Source organism: Mauremys reevesii, linkage group 11 (genome assembly GCF_016161935.1).
Source record: "Mauremys reevesii isolate NIE-2019 linkage group 11, ASM1616193v1, whole genome shotgun sequence".
Taxonomy (NCBI): domain Eukaryota; kingdom Metazoa; phylum Chordata; order Testudines; family Geoemydidae; genus Mauremys; species Mauremys reevesii.
In genome coordinates, this window is record NC_052633.1 from 39,051,746 (window position 1) to 39,073,271 (window position 21,526).

Sequence of the window (21,526 nt, forward strand, 5' to 3'; positions counted from 1 at the left end):
TGACTTCTGTCTCGGGAAATAAAAGGAGTACACATACCTTAACATTGGCCGATTTTATCAATTTCTGTTGCTATAAATACTCTGTCAGCTTAGACGTAGAAATGTAAGTACCTGCACCTGCTGTGATAGAACAGATTAAAGAGAAAAATTAGAGCATGGTACAGTGTGACAAATGTGCTGGTGGACATCACTTCATTCACAGTCACCAGAGTATGACCACACTTCTGAAACCTCCCTTGCCACTGCACTGTTATTAGTTGTACATGAATTTGAGATGATTGTACTTCCCTTTCATGTCAGAAAGGAACTGACAAAACTGGATAAAATAAGAAACTAGTACTTGGCATAGTGCGTCAAGAGGGTAATATTGTCAGGAAATAACAATTCCATCTAATGTGAATGAGTCCCATATTCTAATGCCTCTCCCACGATAGCTGAAGACTCTGTATATTTTTTTAGCATTATAGTTATAATTCAAACTGTAATTGTTTCTATGAATTACTTCTGTAGTGTATCTTGAATGTTATGTACAAAGTCAGTGTGGAACAAAATATAAGATACCAAAGTAGGTTACTACCTCCAGCTTCCTGAAAGATATTCAATATATACTAATAGTTAGTCCTTTTTGATAGTCCTAAACAAATATCATTAAGGTCGAGCCAGATTTTTAAAAGTATTTAGGCACCCTAGCAGGATTTTGAAAAGTACCTAGGTGCCCAACTTCAAATCAGTGGGAGTTAGGCACCTATTTACATCTTTAGTCACCTAGATAACAGGCCAGATTTTTAAAAGTATTTATTGATAGCCATAGAAAACATTGAGAGGAGGAAATTCATTCTCAGAGCTATAAGTAGTCTATGGGGAAAATGCTTAAAGGAAGAGTTATGCAGAGATTGAGGGCTTGTCAATTCTTATTAAAATAATTGAGAGTTTTATCTGTATGCAGGCCTCTCTTTTAGAAGGAATGTGAATAATTCCATGTGATAAAAGCAGTCCCATTTACCTTTAATTTTTCCTTTTAAGTTGCAGACATTTTGAAATAATAGTTGGAGGACTGTGGATAAGTATTTTGAATCACCCAATTTTTTCAGCCCATGTTTCTAGACTGTTATTTTTCTTGTTTTTACAGTCAAAAGGAAACTCCAAATACTTACATCACATTTTCATGACAAGATTTGAGCATTTTGCAAAAGCGAACATCAAGATGGGGGAAACAGTCACAAGTTTAGGGTTTATCTACACTAAAAACACAGTTGGATTAGTGGACCCAGTTACAGCACTAGCGTCCCCTGTCCTAATTACAACATGGTTCCATTTTGCTAGCACTGCAGGGGACAACGCTGACCTGGCTGTATTGGTAATGCATGAAGATCCTAAGTGACTTGACTGGGAGTTCAGTGGTAGGTTGGGGAATAAATCCAGGTCTCCTGGTGTTGGTCTGTAGCTATAAGTAGTAGGTTTACTGCCTCCCATTAAATTAAGAGCTTTGAAACAAGTGCAGCAAAATGTGTTTGACTCATTTCCTTTTGTGCATAATTGTTGTTCTCTTTCTGTCACCCACTGCACCTTAGGAATTTTTGAATACTTACATTTATATCAACCTGGTTTTTATTATTTGACTGCTATTACCTATTTCTGGTAACTTTATTATCATTTTGTCCTCATTTAGCAATCTCTCCTTTAAAATAAATATATAATCTATAATGTGAGGCAAATAATATAACCAAAACCCAATCTTGTACATTCGTTAATTGATCTGGGACTCTGACACGTTCCATAGATTTCCATTTGTCCCTCTTTCCTTCCTTCCCACAATGATTTCTCATACCCTGAATCAATAAAGCCTTTACAATCGTGGAGTAGCATTGACTCATGTAAAAGAAGGCAGCTATAGGACTGTAAAGCATATACTGTACTTCAAAACATGAACAAACCAACTGATCACTTAATGTAGAGAAGGGAACAGATTTCCTTCAAAGAAAGAGTCTGTGATGGAAAAATGGACAAAAGATATTGCAGTCCACATCTGTGAATTTTCCCTTAGAAACAGAGTAGATAACTGTGCTCACAAGGTAAGAGTCCTCTAATAATATATCTCTAATACTATTGATTAATGTAAACTCAAAAAATGTTAAATAAGATAGCTAAGTTGTTAACAGAAAAGAGAAGTGGTCCTGTCTTAAAGAAAATATTTTAGCATTTCTCTTGTAACTTAAGCTCTGTGGTGGGCTTTTAAATTAGTTTAGTTTCACAAGCAAATTTAGAATTGATTTAAAAGTTAGATGTTTTGAGCTGAATTTAGAAAAATATGTGCTAGTCTAATTTGCATGTGTCCAATTTGTGTGAACAAATGTCCAGTTGGCCATTTGCACACACATACCAGACTTTATGCACATAATACCCCATATAATTTTTCTGTATCGTGCTTTGTTACTAAGGACAAATATGCTATAGGATTAGGCATTGATTTGTTGTACAGTACATGCAATAGAATTCGATACCCTAAAACGTGTTCCCCCCCTCTACTTCATTTAAAAGGTGACATCTTTAATTTCACTTATCTTAAAACATTTTAATAACTGAGACTACCAATCATGTTTTATAGGGTTTGATTTCTGTGTCAGGGCCATATTTTATGACACTATCAGAAGCTTTTAATAAGATGCTTTCTGCTGAGCTAATGATATGCTTTAGGTGGCATTTCTTATGCCTATCTTCAATAGACATATTCAGGCTAGTGTGAATGTAATAATCAAGTCTCAATCAAACCATACTTAGTATGACAAATATTGCATTAGACAGTGATGTAGGTATTCATGCTTTTGATAAAAGGCTTAATTTGACTCCTTGCAGAAATGGGGAATTACTATTGATTTTTGTATCAGAGTACAAAGTAGCAGCTATTTATAGTGCACAAGAGAAATTGCTTCTTAATTAAAATTAAATGTGAAATTATTAATTCCATGTCTTTACATAGTAATGTACAAGTTGAGTATTAAATTCTGTAGTAAATGTGTTCTTACACATGGCTCTGACTATGCAACTTAGAAATTACTCTAAAGTGACCAGACTACAACACTTTCTAAATGGCCTTATAAAACTTTGCTTGTTTTCTACCAGGAACATTTAGGCAGGGTGAAATATTTTATCCTACAACTCATTTGCTTTTTTCCCCCTCCCAAGAAAATGTCAAAGAAATTTTTGGACAGACCATTATTCATCATCATATCCCTTTTAATTGGGATTGTGAGTTTATTCGACTGCATTTTGGACATAACAGGAAGAAGCATCTTACCTACTCGGAGTTTACACAGTTTCTGCAGGTCAGTTATTTATTTTTCTTTCTGTGCATAATTGGCCATCAGATCCGTCACTTGTGCTGCATTAATGCCATTATAAATTAGTTTTATTACATGGTGGTGAGAGATTTGTTGTCCAGATAGACTAATTAGACCACAGCTAAACTATCACTATACCATGCTGATTATATAATAAGATCATATACAGTGCATTAGACTTTGGCTCACCACCCCGTTGGAGGGAAGGATTAATTTTGTTTTTAAAACATCCCCTCATTGATGAGTGTGAGTGTCTGGTCCTGCTCCCGTTGGAGTTCAGTGGCAAAACTGATTTCAATGGGAAAAGTATTGGGCCCTGAACATCTCCACTGGCTGTTACTCCATAGCTTCCCATGATACTTTGTTATATTGATTAATTTTTCATTTTTCTTCATAAAGTTTTTCCTATTATTTACCCTACATTTCCCATAATACACACTGCTTCACCTCAAAAGTTTAAGACCCTTGTGCTACTCATTCTTCATTAAGGCCAAACTCGTAGTAAGCCAGAAGTCTTCCTTTAAGAGGTTTGCTGAAGAATCCTATGGGGACAGGACTTTAAAAGTATTCACTCCCAGAGCTATACTTCAGAGTAGAGGGGAAAAAGGAGTTGTCAGCTATAGAGAGTAAGAGAAAAGGAAAGAAGGCAAATACGGACAGCTGTGCATTGTAATTAATGAGAAACGATTTTACAAATTTATGTAGGTAATTAAATTTTATATAATTTGAAATGATCAACTCATACTATATTTTTGTTGTGGATTTCTGGCTTTTAGGCTTAAAGAAAATTAAAAATTCATAACTGACATGTAATTCCAGGGCTGGCCTGTGAAATTAAATTGCTTTGTTTTTGGAAATAATTGCAGGAAAGTACAGGGTTTTGAATTGGATTGGTTATATTGCTTCTAATTATAGTTTAGGACATAGATACTGAGGGCATTTTAAAAAATAAAGGGTTTGGTTAGGTAGGTTCTAAAGTCCATGGTGCGTATGGAAGAAAAGCAGTAAAATTGTGGGAGGTAAGTAGGTAGAAGGGCCAGAAGATAGTGATACAAGAAATTGTGGGAATGACAGTGGAGTGCCATCTAAACTCAAGCCCAGATACCTCTGCTATGCCCACACTCTACAGGGGATGGTAAGGGAGTGGTTGGTCACAGCTCAGTATACCCTCATAAAAACATGTGAGTTGGGGTTCAGTACATCCCTAGATGTGGGTTTAAGGGCTTTGAGTGTGGATGATAAGGGTTTTGGGCAATAATGCACAGCAAGCCTGCACTGTTGACATACCCTGAGTGACAATTTTTGTTGCGATAACCCAGGGCAGTATCCTAGGCACCCCAAGAAGTTTTCTTATGGGATACAGCAGGGTTCTGTCCAGTGCTTAATTTGTAATGAAAGGTGCCGGGGCTTACGCAATTTTTTTACATTCATAACTGATGCAGCAAGCCCAGAGGTGCCAGGGCTCTGAACTGCCAAGCCTAGAAGTGCCAGGGCTCAACTTTGGCAAGCTCTGACAAATTATCAGACCTGCCATTGCATTCAGCTAGCTTAGTCAGTGTCGTGCTGAGATCAGAGTTTGGATGAGGGCAAGATGGTTGCAACTCAATCTAGAAAAGATTGAGGTAGTACTGGTAAATTGGGGAAACTAACCAGAAGATTTAGTTCAGTGGGTATCAGCTGGAAAATTTTGCATGCCTTTTGTTACTCTGGTTAATAACCTGGGCATATTTTGGATTCCGAGCTGCTTCTAATCTAGACATCTAGGAATAATGGGAGTTGAGTGTGCTTATTATTATGCATGGCTAGAAGGATGCAGTTTTTTTAATATGGATCTCACTAATGTGATCTATGCTTTTGTCACTTTGGGATTAGATTGCTGCAGTGTGCTTTATATGAGGCTACTTTTAAAATTCATTGTAAACATTAGATGGTATAAAATACAGTGACCCACTTGTAAAGAGATTTTTCTCTCAGGGAGCATGCTAAATTTATATTCTGGAATCTTTACTGGTCTCCAGTTTATTTTCAGGACAATTCAAGGTTCTAATTTTAACCTATAAAACCCTAATTGTGTTCAGTCCTGAATTCCTGAGGGATCAGCACTCTCCTCATCTCATATAATCAGGACTTGAAGGGGTCTCAAGAGGTGATCTAGTCCAGTTTCCTGAACTCATGGCAGGACTAAGTATTATCTAGATCAGGGGTGAGCAAACTTTTTGGCCCAAGGGCCACATCTCGGTATGGAAATTGTGTGGCGAGCAATGAATGCTCACAAAATTGGGGGTTGGAGTGCGGGAGGGGGTGCGGGCTCTGGCTGGGGGTGCAGGCTCTGTGGTGGGTCCAGAAATGAGGAGTTCAGTGTGAGGGAAGGGGCTCTGGGCTGGGGCAAGGGTTTGAGGTGTGGGGGGCTGAGGGCTCTGGCTGGGGATGCGAGCTTTGGGGTGAGGGTGAGGATGAGGGTTTGGAGTGCAGTAGGGTGCTCCGGGCTGGGACCAAAGGGTTTGGAGGGCAGGAGGGGGATCAGGGCTGGGGCAGGGGGTTGGGGCGTGTGGGGGGCAGGCTCCAAGTGGTGCTTACCTGAAACAGCTCCCAGAAGCAGCGGCATGTCCCCCTTCCAGCTCCTACACGGAGGTGCAGCCAGGCAGTTCTGCACACTGCCCTGTCTGCAGGCGCCGCCCCTTCAGCTCCCATTGGCTGCAGTTCCCAGCCAATGGGAACTGCAGGGGCAGCATGCTGAGCCCCTTGGCTTACCCTACATATAGGAGCCCGAGGGGGGACATGCCACTGCTTCTGGGAGCTGCATGGAGCCACAGTATGCGCGGAGCAGGGCAAGCCTGACACTGCTCCCCAACTGGAGTGCCAGAGCAGGTGGGAGTTCAAAGGCTGGATTAAAAAATCTGAAGGACCAGATGCAGCCCCCGGGCCGTAGTTTGCCCATCTCTGATCTAGACCGTCCCTGACAGGTGTTTGTCTAACCTGCTCTTAAAAATCTCCAGTGATGGAGATTTCACAATCTCCCTAAACAGTTTATTCCAGTGCTTAACCACCCTGACAGTTAGGAAGTTTTTCTTAATGTCCAACCTAAACTGACCTTGCTGCAATTTAAGATCATTGCTTCTTGTCCTATCTTCAGAGGTTAAGAAAAACAATTTTTCTCCCTCCTCCGTGTAACAACCTTTTATGTACTGCATAGCACATTGTCTCAGGAGCATTGGCTAACAGCTCCCTGGTTTAACATTGAGGAGGCTGTAGGCAGGGCATGGGGTTCTAACTGTCAAGTTTCCTTTGTGCTTCAGTTCACCAAAGCCCAGATTTGATGACATTTCAAATTCTGTTCTCCTTGGATTTTCTTGTGCTAGCAAAGATGAATGGATGGGAGTGGTGGGAAGACTTTTTGGCTTTCTTTTTGGATTGGAGATTTTTGGGATGAATCAGTTTGTTGGGCGTTGGTACTAAAACTACTGTTATATTTTTATATAGAGTATAACATGTGCATGCACACTCTTAGGCAGGTGGATGAAGACAGTGGGAGTTCCATGCACAATGGGTGTACAAAATCATATTCCTATGTGATATTTCAGGAGCTACAGTCAGAACACGCAAGACAAGCCTTTGCACTGAAAGACAAAAACAAAACTGGTATGATTACTGGACTGGATTTTAGTGACATCATGGTTACCATTCGTTCACATATGCTCAGTCCGTTTGTGGAAGAAAATCTAGTTTCAGTAAGTGTAAAGAAAATAATGTCTTAAATATAAGTGCTATTCCAGTGAGAGTTTGTACTGTAATTTAATTGCTATATGTCTTAAATCCTTAACATATGCCTTATCTTCCTCTTTATTAGCAGTACTGACAATGCAGTACCATTCATTGCTCACATAGGGGTTTTATGCAAAATAGTGTTTTTATAGAAATAATAATGATTAGGGTTGTCGATTAATCACAGTTAACTCACGTGATTAGCTAAAAAAATAATCGTGATTATTAGTGGTTTTAATCGCACTGTTAAACAATAGAATACCAATTGAAATTTATTAAATATTTTGGATGTTTTTCTACATATATATTGTATTCTGTGTTGTAATTGAAATCAAAGGGTATATTATTTTTATTACAAATATTTGCATTGTAAAATGATAAAATAAATCATATTTTTCAATTCACCACATATAAGTACTGTAGTGCAGTCTTTGTCGTGAAAGTGCAACTTACAAATGTAGATTTTTCATTGTTACATAACTGCACTCAAAAACAAAGCAATGTAAACTTCAGAGCCTACAAGTCCACTCAGTACTACTTCTTGTTCAGCCAATCGCTAAGACAAACAAGATTGTTTACATTTACAGGAGATAATGCTGCCCTCTTCTTATTTACAATGTCATCAGAAAGGGAGAACAGGCATTTGCATGGCACTTTTATACCTGGCATTGCAAAGTATTTACGTGCAGATATGCTAAACATTCATATGCCCCTTCATGGTTTGGCCACAATTCTGGAGGACATGCTTCCATGCTGATGATGCTCACTTAAAAAAGAAAAAGTAATTAAATTTGTGACTGAACTGCTTGGGGGAGAATTGTATGTCCCCTGCTCTGTTTTACCTGCGTTCTGTCATATGTTTCATGTTATAGCAGTCTCGGATGACGACCCAGCACATGTTGTTCATTTTAAGAATACTATCACTGCAAATTTGACAAAGCGCAAAGAAGGTACCAATGTGAGATTTCTAAAGATAGCTACAGCACTTGACCCAAGGTTTAAGACTCTGAAGTGCCTTCCAAAATCTGAGTGGAACAAGGTGTGGAGCATGCTTTCAGAAGTCTTAAAAAAGCAACACTCCAATACAGAAACTACAGAACCCAAACCACCAAAAAAGAAAATCAACCTTTGGCTGGTGGCATCTGACTCAGATAATGAAAATGAACGTGTGTTGGTCTGCAGTGCTTTGGATTGTTATCGAGCAGAACCAGTTATCAGCATGTCCCCTAAAATAGTGTTTGAAGCATGAAGGGACATATGAATCTTTAGCGCACCTGGCACGTAAATATCTTGTGATGCCGGCTACAACAGTGCCATGAGAATGCCCATTCTCACTTTCAGGTGACATTGTAAGCAAGAAGCGGGCAACATTATCTTCTGCAAATGTAAACAAACTTGTTTATCTGAGCAATTGGCTGAACAAGAAGTAGGACTGAGTGGACTAGCAGGCTCTAAAGTTTTACAATGTTTTACTTTTGAATACAGTTTTTTTTTACATAATTTTACATTTGTAAGTCCAACTTTCATGATAAAGAGCTTGCACTATAGTACTTGTATTAGGTGAATTGAAAAATAGTATTTCTTTTGTTTTTTTTTTTACAGTGCGAATACTTGTAATCAAAAATAAATATGAAGTGAGCACTGTACACTTTGTATTTTGTGTTGTAATTAAAATCAATATATTTGAAAATGTAGAAAACATCCAAAAATATTTAAATAAATGGTATTCTATTATTGTTTTAACAGTATGATTAATCACAATTAATTTTTAATTGCATGATGAATTGTGATTATTTTTAATTGCTTGACAGCCATAATAATGATAACAAAATATAAGTTATTCTGCATTATTGAAAGCAAGATTGTTTATCATGAATAGCTGAGTATTTTGTTTCTTTGTAAATGTCAATGAGGTGAGTAATTATGGGTGCACATTCTTATGGCTGGGCATGTCGTAGTGTCATCTCATTAGATGCCTTCTGCTGACAGCCACGCTAGCCCTGCAGTGGTCTGCTGTTCTCGTGAGTTGGCCCTCCAGCCAGGGACCGCCGTATGGTCCCATCTCATTTGGGGTAATCAGAGTCCCGTATATCTGTCACCCAGTGGCTTTATGTTGGGTCTTCATCCCAGCTACAGGCTTAAGTCCTTTCCAGCCCTTATCTCCAGGGGCCTCCCCACTACTTTTGTCAGTAGGGGAACCCAGGCCCTCCCTGTATTCCAGATTCCAGCCCAGGGACCTTGTAATAAACAGCTAAGGTCTGCCTGTTTGTATCCACTGCTTCCTACTGTGGCCTGCTTCTAGGCCTTTCCACAAGCCCCTTCCTGGTGCACTCCTCCACAGATCCCAAAGGAAAAAACCTATAGCTCTGGGTACAAATGGCATATATGAGTCCCTTGCCAGGCCTACATGCCCCTAGGGAGACTCAGGTCTAACTGTGTCTTCTTATCTTTCGGCTCTGGCCAGGCTTTTTTTTTTCAGTTAGTTCTGGGGTCGGCCCTTGCCCTACTCAGGCCTTCCTTCAAGAGGCCTTCTCCTCTTTCCAGTCAGCCCCTGCACTGAACAGTTCCCCTTTTAAACCCCTCCAGGCTTGGCACTTCTTGCAAGTGAAGCAGGATGGGGCTAATTGCGCCCACAGGTTCTCATTAACCATTTCCCACCTTGTATGGGGTTTGTATACTCTGTCACAGTAAATAAAAATTTGAGCTGAAATTTGCAGTGTAAACAGTATTATAACTAGTGACATGAAATATGGCCTAGATCCTGCAAATTCTTACTCGTGTGAGTAGTTCCATTTACTTGAATGGGACTATTCTTGTGAGTCAGAATTTGCCCATTTCTTGTCTCCCTGCTCTTTATAGCTGTCTCCAGTCCAGCAAAGAAATTAAGCATGTGATTAATCTTAAGTACATCAGAAGTCCCATTGAAGTCAATGGGGACTACTTATACACTTAAGTGCTTTGCTGGATGGGGAGGGTGTCTTAGTTTGGAAAGTATGGATTTGTGTTAATTTCAGCTTCTAAGGTTAATTGTTAACACTGTTAACTATTGCTATAAATGATGTAAAGATACGCAAATCTAGAACAACGCATTCTACAAAAAAGTTGAACAGTAATTCTACAATTGTTTCCTGATTATTTTTATTGCATCAAAAACCATAGAACCCTGGCTATGTAATAACAACCCCCGCCCCATACTGCTATCACTAAAAAACAGGATATAACTACTACGATAGAAATATATCTTAATCTTGTATGTCCAGATGGATGTTAATTTACAGTAAAGCTCTCTTGGGTTGTCAAGGGGTTTAAGGCTATCAGCTGAACCCTGACCACATATCAAGACCTGTCTTTTATCTTTTTTTTAATTATTATTATTTATGTTTTTAAGGTAGCAGGTGGAACTATTTCACATCAGGTCAGCTTCTCCTATTTCAATGCTTTTAATGCCCTGCTGAATAACATGGAACTCGTTAGAAAGATATACAGTATTATAGCAGGTACAAGGAAAGATATTGAAGTCACAAAAGGTAAAATAAATTTACTATATTTTATTAATTTTCAGATCTATAAAGTGTGTCTTTTGTACTGTGTATGGGTTAAGACTAGCAAGAGGCTGGTGTAATATGGCAGTTTAGCAGAACTGTGCAAGTATTTCAAGTTTGATTCTGAATGTGGTTCTCCTGCTCAACTCCAGACTTCACAGGCCAGCAGAGGGTTCTAGCTGGCTCATTAAGGAGAAGAGTTGTCAGGGTTCTGACAAGAGTCTTGACTGGTTCTGATATCCTGGGAATAACACTGCAATGTGGACCTTCTTGTAGTAATGATAGGTGTTTACATGGAGCAGAGAAAAGTCTGGGGAATATGGCAGCTATGGCAGAATGGGTATGCTTTAACAATAACAAAAATTCTTCACCAGAAACTCTCTATGTCCCGTTGGCTGTTCCTGTGTGCTACTGTAGCCACAGTTTTTCACTCTTAAGCTCTTTCCACACAATTTTACCAGAGTTTGTAACCGTTTAAATGATATGATGTGAGCTAAACATAATTTGTTTCCACACATAATAAGGCTAATACTGTTAGCAAGCATGCAAGTTAACTATGATTCAATCTTCTGGATTGAATGGCTTTCTGTAACCATTTCATAACAGAGCTATTTCCCATCTGTGGATGAGACCCACTAACTATATCTGCTGGGTTGGCCCCACCCCTTTTCCTTCCAGTTCTCATGGAGTAAGACATCTAAGAGTGCATTGCCCCAATGGGAACACTGAAATGATTGTGCTAGTTTTAATGCTGATTGTCTGCTTTTACAGTAGTTTAGTAACAAGAGTCCCAAATATTGGGTCTGATCTATGGACTTTGCTGATAGGAGAATTGCTATAGATTTCAATGGGGACTACTTGCATAAGTAAGAGTTGCAAGATCAGATTTACTCTATGATTGAAGCTGCTGTTCTGAAATAGATGTGGTACTAATTCTGGCTCATTTCGTTCTATTTTAGATTTTGCTCCTCATTAGTCTGCCAAGTGATAGATTTAGTTCTTAAGATTTTAATTTTAAAGTTATTTATGCACATTTAAAGTGAAAATGTGATAAATGATTCAAGATCAGTTACCCTATTTTCCCCTTCCTCTTAAATCCAGAGGAGTTTGCCCAGGCTGCAATCAAATTTGGACAAGTCACACCGCTGGAAGTCGATATTCTCTACCAGCTTGCAGACTTATACAATGCTACAGGGTAATTTATAACCATCATAATCATTCATATTAGTCTTTCCATCCTATTTATATTTACGTTAAAATAGATTTGTTTTACGTATCTTTCATTACGGATTATTTGATGACTGCTGGCTGTGCTGGGAGGTGTATAAGTATATGTATAGTGCAGCGAGCAGTCATCAGATAATCCAGTATATGGTGTAAAATAACAAAATACACTCCCTGCATCAAAAAACTTGCAATACACAGATTGCTAGTGTAAACTTGAAGTGTGAGAGGTGTCTTGACTAGATTGCTGCATGTGAGTTATTATGTGGCACGTGGTGGCTGCTGCATTTACAAAGCACAGACCCTATACTACCAGTATGCAAGGGCCTAAACCTGGCTAATGCTGAGTTCCCTTTATTCCCACTGAGGACAGTGAGAGCAGAAGTGCTTATAACTCCCAAGATTGGATCCTGCAACAGTACTTTGTAAAGTGCTTAGGGATACCTGAAATATAACAAGTAATATATAAAGCCATAATCCAGTCTGTTGAAAAAAAGGTGCTTGCTGAGGTTTGTTTATGATTTTGACTAACAATGATTTATTTCCCTTGGGCTTGTCTGAAGGCGTTTAACTTTGGCAGATATTGAGAGAATAACACCACTAGCTGAAGGTGCCTTGCCTTACAACTTGGCAGAACTCCAGCGGCAGGTAGGTAGGAGTGATATCATGTGCACAGTCAATTGTGAAAATGCTAAACTGAAGGAAACATTTAGAAGTTGGCAATTTATAAAACTCCTGAATATTTGCTTATGAAAATTAGAACTTTTTGCCTTAAAAGGACTTTTACAAAACTCAAATCTATGCTTATAGTTTAAAAAAAAAAAAAATTTCCCAGATTTTACAGATTTTCTTTGCTGTCTTGAACTTAAAGAAAACACGTTGGATCCCTCTGACATTAGTGATGTTTTTGTTGACTAGACACTAGATTTTAAGGAAAGTTCTTATTACATTTTTTTATAATTGGACTGAAATTGTAAGACTGTTTTAAAACATTACTTCCTGAAACAGATCTTTCAGTGAGTAGATGCTTATAGTTTTTAATCAAAATTTTAGATTTTTTTGTACTAGAGAAAAAGTTACAAAACCGTTAAATCATTTGATGAACTGTCTATGCATTTGGATTTCCCACTATTGTTAATTAACCAGTTAAAAACATATCCACTAACTCCTGAAAATATCTGGAATTTTCTGTTAAAATCCATCCTTAAATAAATACTAGTTTGGAAGTACACTTTGAGTTTTGTTTCTATTTTAGTACACTTCCATATTGAGCTCCATAATAATGCTCTATCTTTATGTTGTGAACATATACAGAATGTATGTACAGCACGTAAAGCTGATAAACGTGTTCTCCTTTGAGAGATTAGTTGGAGTAATCATCTTCCATGGTGATTGACTTGGATGGTTTGTTAGAATGCTCATTGAATCTTGCTAATGTTATTTGATACTCATTAGCTCTTGTGATTTACATAGCAACAGAAAAATCCTGTTTGTGTGGGGCTGATGAAAAATGTAGAATGAAAATATAGCTTCAGAATGTTAACTCTTTACTTCACCTGAGATCTTTCTTCACAGATTTGTGTGGTTTCCTTTCGTGGAAGTTTTATATACTTTAGATGTAGGTGTTTTTACAAGTCAAGGCTCTGTGTCCTGTGTGGCATGTTACACTCAAACCATGCAGTTAGGAACCCTTAAATTTACATTTGTTTCAAATTTGAAGGTTATTTTTCACAACCATGAGAGCTAGACTCTTAGGGTGAGATATTCAAAAGTGCTCATATAATATTTAGGCACTTACATGAAATGGGCTGGGGACTTTCAATGGTGGTAGTTGGGTACCGAGCACTTTTGAAAAATATGGTCCTTATGTTTTTAAAAATGAAAGCCTAGATTCTGAGCGCCTGTCTTCACTGCTGTGATAAATGAAGGGGGAGTGGGATAACCCCCTTTTATGGATACTCAGCCAGACAGTTAGCTATAAAATTCCTCTTACTAGCTGTTCTCTACTTGCTTTACCTGTAAAGGGTTAACAAGCCCACAGGTAAAAGGAAAGGAGTAGGCACCTGAACAAAAGAGCCAATGGGAGGGCTAGAACTTTTTAAAATGGGGAAAAAACTTCCCTTTGTCTCTCTGTTGTGTTCTCCGGGAAAGAGGGGAACAAGGAGCAGTTATGCTATGAGAAGCTTTAAGCCAGGTATGATAAAAAATCATCAGATCATACCTAGAATTGCTTATTTGGAACTCCCAAATATGTAAGTAGATTAGGAATGTTTAGAAAGATGCGATTAGGTTTATTTCTGTTTATTTCTTGGCTTGTGGACTCCTCTGTGCTAACCCCAGATGCTTTTGTTTTGTTTATAACCTTTAAGCTGAACCTCGAGAGCTATCTTGATGCTTCATTTTTGTAATTGTTTCTTTTAAGATCTAGCAAAAAGCCTAAGTTCCAAATGTATTTCCTTTCTTTTTGTTTTTAACAAATTTTACCTTTTTTAAGAACAGGATTGGATTTTTGTGTCCCTAAGAGGTTTGTGCACATGTTGTTTAATTAGCTGGTGCCAACATCTGGTTTCCTTTGTTTTTTTCTCAGTTCTTCCCTGGAGGGGTGTGTGTGAAAGGGCTAGAGGGTACCCCACAGGAAGGAATTCCCAAGTGTTTCTTCCTGGTTTTTCAAAAGGGGGTGGTTTTTTTTGCACTTGGGTGGTGGCAGCATCTACCCATCCAAGGTCAGAGAGAAACTGGGACCTTGGGAGTTTAATACCAGCCTGGAGTGGCCAGTATTAATTTTTAAAATCCTTGCGGGCCCCCACCTTCTGCACTCAAAGTGCCAGAGTGGGGAATCAGCCTTGACAACTGCCCTGAACCTAACTCCCCTGCACACACAAAAATCTGTAGCTTGAGTTAAGTGATGTTTTAAACTTGAGCTAGATGGCTTGTCCAAGGTATGGGTTGAAGTGAATGCTGATGATGCTCGAGCTAGTAATGCAGTGGGATTTTGGGGCATGTCTACACTACAAACTTTTGCCACCACAAGTTATGTCAGCATAAAGCCACCAGAGTTAGCATATCGCTTGTGTACCTGCATCCTTGGCTTCTTGTCTTAGCGCTGCATGTACTTACCAGGAGTGTTTGTTTTGATGGACAGTGCAGTACAACATGGGTAGGTATCCCAGTGTGCAACTCGCCACCATCCAGCACACTGTTTTTTGGGAAGTTTGGCAATGCATGGTGGGGCAGAAACAAGTTGTGCATAGGCAACTGGGACTGTGAGGTCAAGTTTCCATCCGGATACTTTCTTCAATACATAATTCCATCTCTGTCCTATAATTTTCATGCCTATTTTGAGAATCCCACAAACTCACATGAGACTCGTCACTTTCCACCATCTCTGACAGAAGCATGGAGCCTGAACAGCTCTTTGTTATTGTCATGAGCATTGCAAGCACAAGAATATGATTAAGGTTAAGATTTTGTCACAGTTATTTTTAGTAAAAGTCACGATAGGTTGCAGGCAATAAACAAAAATTCATGGAAGCCTGTGACCTGTCCTTGACTCATACTAAAAATAATTGGGGGGGGGGGGGGCTGATGGGGCATGACTGAAGCCTGAGTAAGGTGGGAATGAGAGCCTGAGCCTTGCTGTGGAAGGGGGTGAAGGGTCCAGCACCCACCCTGGATGACATCTCTGTGGCCCCTGCCACATCCCCTGTGGCTTGGAGCTCTGGGGTCCCTGCCTCCTGCCACCTGCAGTGGCTGGGAGCTGCGGGCCTGCTCCCTCTCCACCGGTGGCAGCTGAGAGCTGTGGCCCCAGCCCCATGGCAGCTGAGAGCTCCACCCCCCACCCCACCCCGGCTGACTGACAGCTTTGGTCCCTGCACGCCAGAGCTGAAGCAGAAAATGCCATAGAGGTCTCTGAAGGTCACGGAATCTGTGACTTTCATGACCTCCATGACATAATCTTATCCTTATGCATGATCTTTCAATATCTGTAGAGCTGTAAGAAGAGCCGTGGGGAACATGATGATTTTCTGGTGGGCAGATTGCTGTGGGACATAATGAGAACCAATTCAATCTTGTTGGTGGCATTCAGGGAGCAGCTGCAAATGGTGGAGTGTTGTTTCTGCGCCCGAAAAATAAGGTGGGATCACAATGTGGGTTTGGGATAATGAGCAGCAGCTGCAGAACTTTTGGATGTGCAAGGCCGTATTTCTGGATATTTATGCCGAGCTCACACAGCTTTCCAGTGCAGGGACAGCTACACTGACAGTGGAGAAGTGAATAGCAATCGCACTGTGGAAACTGGTAACATTGGATTGCTACCAGTCAGAAGGAAATTATTTTGGAGTTGGAAAATCCATTGTGGGGGCTATTGATCTCCTGCGATGTAGGACTGTGACTCTCAGCAATGTGCAGGACATAGTAGATGGATTTGCAGCAGTGGGGTTCCTGAACTGCAGTGGAGCAAGAGATGGCGCACACATCCCTGTTTTGGCACCTGACCACCTTGCCACAGAGTACATCAACAGAAAGGCCTATTTTACTTTGGTTATGAAAGCTCTAGAGGATCACCAGAGACCCTTCACTGACCTCAGTGTTGGAAGGTCAGGGAAGGTGCATGACGCTCACATCTTTAAGAACACAGGATTGTTCAGAAAGCTACAAGCAGGGACTTTCTTTCCTGACCAGCAGTTTATCATTGACCATGTTGAAATACCAATAGTGATCCTAGGGGACTCAGCCTACCTCTTATTCCCCTAGCCCATGAAGCTGTACACCAGTCATCTTGACAGCACCAGGGAGTGCTTCAACTCCTTGCTCGGCAGGCGCAGCATGACAGTTGAATATGCTTTTGGTATATTGAAGGGGCACTGGGGTTGTTTACTTACAAGTTTGGATTTCAGTGATTAAAAATGTCTCAATGGTTCTAGCTGCCTGCTGTGTCCTGCATAATATCTGTGAAGCAAGGGGGAAAAGTTGTAGTTAGGGTGGAGGTGGAATGGCTGTCTGCTGAGTTTGAACAGCCAGGCGCAAGGGGTATCAGAAGAGTTCAGCTTGGAGTTATACAGCTCAGGCAGGCTTTGAAAGAGTACTTTAGATGCAAGCCACAATAATGTGTTGTGATGAACTAATCTATACCTGGGCTTGAAGTCTGGAGGTCTGTTAGGAATTGTGTGGAGGATGGTGCACATCTTATGAATATAACACTGAGAATAAACCTATTCATTTTGTAGTGCTTGCTGTACATTTATGATTACTGCACTGTATGTGTCACTGATCCTGAGCTGTGTCACAATGTACAATAACAACTAAGTGGGTGCTTTCACTGCCACCAGGCATTCTGCAGCATATCTTGGGAACTGATAAAGATAAATTGTTTTCCAAACAATAGAGTTTTATTGAGTAATGAAAACACGTAAAAATAATTCTGTGCAAGTTAAAAGCAAATACATTAAAACCTTGATAAATTTATAGAGCAAAGCTTAAAGAAGAGGAAGGAATGTCCATGTCCATTTTAGCTATACATACATCGACCGTGGCTCTCTCAGGTCAGTGTATGTGAATCTGTGATTGTGCCTAATGTCCCTGATGTGGAGTGGTAGGGGTAGGGATTCAGCCCCTGATGCCATGTGGAATGTTGAGGGAGGTATAGAGAGGTGCGATACTGGAGTTCTCCAGGGACTGCAAAGGGAGGTGAGGCAGGATTGTTGACCACGTGTAGGTCCATAAGAGTCTGTAGCATCTCTATTTTCCACCAGAGAAGCCTCATTATGTCCTGGTGCATCTCCCTCTCCTGTTCCTGCTGCAACTCCTGGGCCTTTCTTCTGCTGCTTTTTTCTTCTCCGTACAGTCTGTAATATTCATCCTCCAGGCCCTCTGCTCACAGTCTGATGCAGCACTGGCTTGCAGGATTTCACTGAACATATCATCCTGAGTCCTCTTCTTTCTTCTTATCTGGCTCAGATGTTCCATCGGTCTGAAGGGAGAACTCTTCAAGGCCCCAACAGCAGCAGCTACAGATAAAACACTCAGAGGTACCATTGTCCGTATAGTCACAATGGAAAGTGAATGTTAAGGTTCAGAACTCCCTTTCCTTGTTCTGCTAAAGTTTTAAATGAGACATGCTTATCGACTCTTCTGCTGGGATTGCTTGTGTACAGTGTCACACACAGCACCAGTCTTATGGCCTGCCAGGGGTGAGGAAAATGAGGGGGGAATTGCTTGGTTGCATGAAACTATGAGTATAGGGAAATGGCACTGAATACTGGCACCATTTTCCACAGTCAGTGGTGATTTTAGCTGATGTCTCATTCCTGAGGGTAACAAAGGGTAACAGAAAGCACAGCTGCTGCTGCTGCCCCAAAGCTGTCCGGGCCTGTATGCTGCTAGCTTGTATATGGCAGTGGCATGGGTAAGTGTCCTACTGCGGAAGACGAAATAAGGCTGCCATCCTTAGAAGCCTTTGGGAGAGGATTGCAGAGTACCTCCATAAAAGTTTCATCAAGATTTCTCAGGATTCAAGGGACATCCCTGTCTATATAAACAAACTTCTCCACATGGCATCCTCTGCCTAACTGTACAGGGGAGTGAAAAGTGAGTAACTCTACCTCTTTGTTGTACTGCTACCTCTTCTAAAGTACAAGTGAATACATGAAAAGTCAATAGCTGTATCCTCTGTAATAGGAAATAAATGTAGTGTCTTACTCAAGGTTCCTTCCTCTGCATCGGTCTTGACTGGAGGGACTGACTGGACTGCTACGGAATCATTAACAGATCCTGGCTAACCACATAGCTGGAGCTCCGCCCCCACCACTTGCATGTCTCCCATCCTCCTCCTCCTCCTCCTTCTGAACCTCTCTGTTCATGCCAAGAGCCGGTGACTTAGACTTCTCTGAGGTATACATGGTGGCGTGCAGGATGGTGGTGGTATCTCTGCTAAGTAGGGCATGCAACTCTTTGCAAAAGCAGCAGGTCTGCGGCTCAGCACTCAATCAACTGTTGGTCTTCCTGCCTTCCGGTATGTCTGCCGCAGGTTCTTCGCTTTCACGGAGCACAGCCACTGATCTGTGTCATACCTGTTCTCCCACATCCCCTGTGCAATCTGCTCATGGATGTCCACGTTGCTATGGGTGATCCATAGCTGTGCCTGCACAGCCTCTTCTCCCCATAAGCCAAGGAGATCCAAGATCTCCTGTCTACTCCAGGCATGTATATCTGGCCTGCTCAGCTGGGCAGTTATGCACAACAGTGGAGAGCTGCTAAGTGTGCTTGCCACGGTGGACAACTAGGAAAAGACATTTCAAAAATTCACAGAGTTTTAAAGGGAGCAGGCCTTCTGGTCTCCCTGACCCCTGGGCAGTGGAGTTCACAACTGTGACTGGAGTGGTCAGTGTCAGTCATTGTGGGACATCTGCTAGAAGCCTGTTAGGGTCAACATAGATAACGCAATATCTATATTTGTTTTGTGTCAACCTCGGTACATCAACTATGGCTCAACACTGCTCAGGTCTTACTATGTCGGCGAAATGGAGTACTTACATCAGTGGGAGACAAATTTAAGTGTAGACACATGCTTAACTAGGTCAACACAAAGCGGCTTATGTTGACCTAACTTTGTAGTGTATACCAGGCCTCAGCTACTTTGTGCTGGTAGTACAGTCACTCTCTGCATCTCCAGTGTTTTTGCAGTGACTGCTGTCACTCAAGCTAGGCTAACTTTACAGTGAAGACAAGCCCTGAAACACAATTATGCAGCAAATTCAGAAAGAAGGACATATATGTGGCAGATTAAATGATTACATAATCATGCTGCCCTGACTGTGATTGTTTACATTGAGTAGTAACTGTGCTAAGAGCTGAAAAATCAATGAAAAAATGCGGTACTTGAGCCTAAATGTCACTGCAATACGTTTTATTTATACTTTGTCTATAATGTATATATAGAAAGTCTATTTCATTCTAGAAGTATGGAGCTGTACCTTTAAAAGTAAGTCTCAAGAAGGTACAGCTAAATCCAGTGTTACCCTGAGCTCTTGCCTTCTGCCCAAAGGATGTCTCCACATCCTTTTTCCTTGTTATGTAAAACAGAGATTAATTCTTCAGCTTCTTTATGTGCACATTATTACCATCGTTTCCCTTTTCTAGGTTCCCACTTTCTGAAAATCTGAGTGATTTAGCCATCTATCCATCCTTTAGTCTACCTTTGGAATTTTTAGAGTGCCTGTCACCACAGTGTCTATGGCTGTGTCTACACTGACAAAGATGGAACCCTAATTCTCCATCATTGTGTGCACATGTACCTCCACTCATGTACCTCCACTCATGATAGAAAAGGTGGAATATGTACTGAGTAGAGATAATTAATATGGTGGTTAAAAACACCTGAGCCTTGTCTATTATACACCTTACACCATTGTTACCATGTTTGGAACTGTGAATTGGGGCATCCTGTTTTTGCCATCCTATATAAAAGACCCAAGAACTGGTGCAGAAAATGAGAACTGAGAAAGATATATTACTAGTTTCTACAAGCAGACAGGATGGATGTGTCAAATGCACGCAATGCTGTATAGCTTTCTGCCAGATGAAAAAGAGATGATCCCAGAAATGTGTCCCAGTGACACTGCATTACTGAGCGAGCAGAGCTTTCCTCTCCAGGATGCCCAATATGTTGAGTGTCTACCTAGTCTAGTAGCCATGTGGGTTACCATCTCCAAAAACACAAAGACTTCCCTGAAATCTCAAGAGCTTTATGAGTAATCAAGGACTTTATAAAGTCCCTTGCTTGAACTCCTCAGCTCAGTTGGTTAAAGTACCATATGTGTTTTGGAAACTGAGATTTCTTTGAATTCACAAGAAAGTCTATGGAAGTCCAAGCCTTGGATCAGTCCCTGAGGAAATCTTAAACCTATTCTGCTGCTGTGGTTGAAAGGTTGTCCCATGGAGGGGATGGTCTTGAGCAGAGTGATTTATGATGAAATTCTGTGCACAATCTGTGGCTCATCATATACACTTTTGGTCACTTCTCTGAAGTGGAGTTGAGCAGAATCAGTTTCTGGAGGGTTCTTCCCTGTTTCTACTTTGTTTAAATCCTTATGGGTAAATACGTACCTGAGCTGATGAAATAGGAGTCTACAAAAGTTACATACAGGTAATGCTTTATTTTGTAGACTTTTGTGGCAATCCATTCCATCTTTCCTTGCCTGCAGAAATCTGTTTCTATTAATCTGGACTGATAAAAAGGACTTTGAGAAATACTGTACTGTCAAAAACATGCATTGCATTTTATGGTGTTATATTTGGTTTTCATTAGTGCCTTCAGATAGAGTGCTGTAGCTTTTCCTTGTTCAGAATTATTTTTGTGGCTCACCTATGTGGTAAAAGGAGTGTGGAGAAAAAAAAAGTTTTGCTCAGCTAGGACTGTTCTTTCCTTTCTTGATGTAGCATCATCATCCTCCATTCAGAATGCTGTTGCAAAGATCATTTTCTTAACCTGTCATTTTGATTGTTATCCCTGCCTTTGCAGCCCTCCACTGGCTCCCTCTTCACTAGTGCATCAAACATAAGCTGTTTGTATTCACTATCAAGATATTGAATCTCACCTCTGATCAGCCCATGATGCCAGCCTCCATTGTCCACTTACTGATTTTGCAGATAAGCACTTTT

The 21,526-nt window shown here is 40.5% G+C and overlaps 1 protein-coding gene across 5 annotated transcripts in view; it reads left to right on the top strand.

Moving 5' to 3' along the window:
- SLC25A12 (solute carrier family 25 member 12) overlaps positions 1–21,526 on the top strand; it is a 94,602-nt gene that overhangs the window by 44,067 nt on the left and 29,009 nt on the right. For all 5 annotated transcript variants that reach the window (XM_039495430.1, XM_039495426.1, XM_039495428.1 and 2 more), the window contains exons 5-9: positions 3,184–3,323; positions 6,920–7,066; positions 10,489–10,627; positions 11,744–11,837; positions 12,430–12,514. In XM_039495430.1, coding sequence (XP_039351364.1) covers positions 3,184–3,323; positions 6,920–7,066; positions 10,489–10,627; positions 11,744–11,837; positions 12,430–12,514 — 605 coding nt within the window. The remainder of the gene's footprint in view (positions 1–3,183; positions 3,324–6,919; positions 7,067–10,488; positions 10,628–11,743; positions 11,838–12,429; positions 12,515–21,526) is intronic.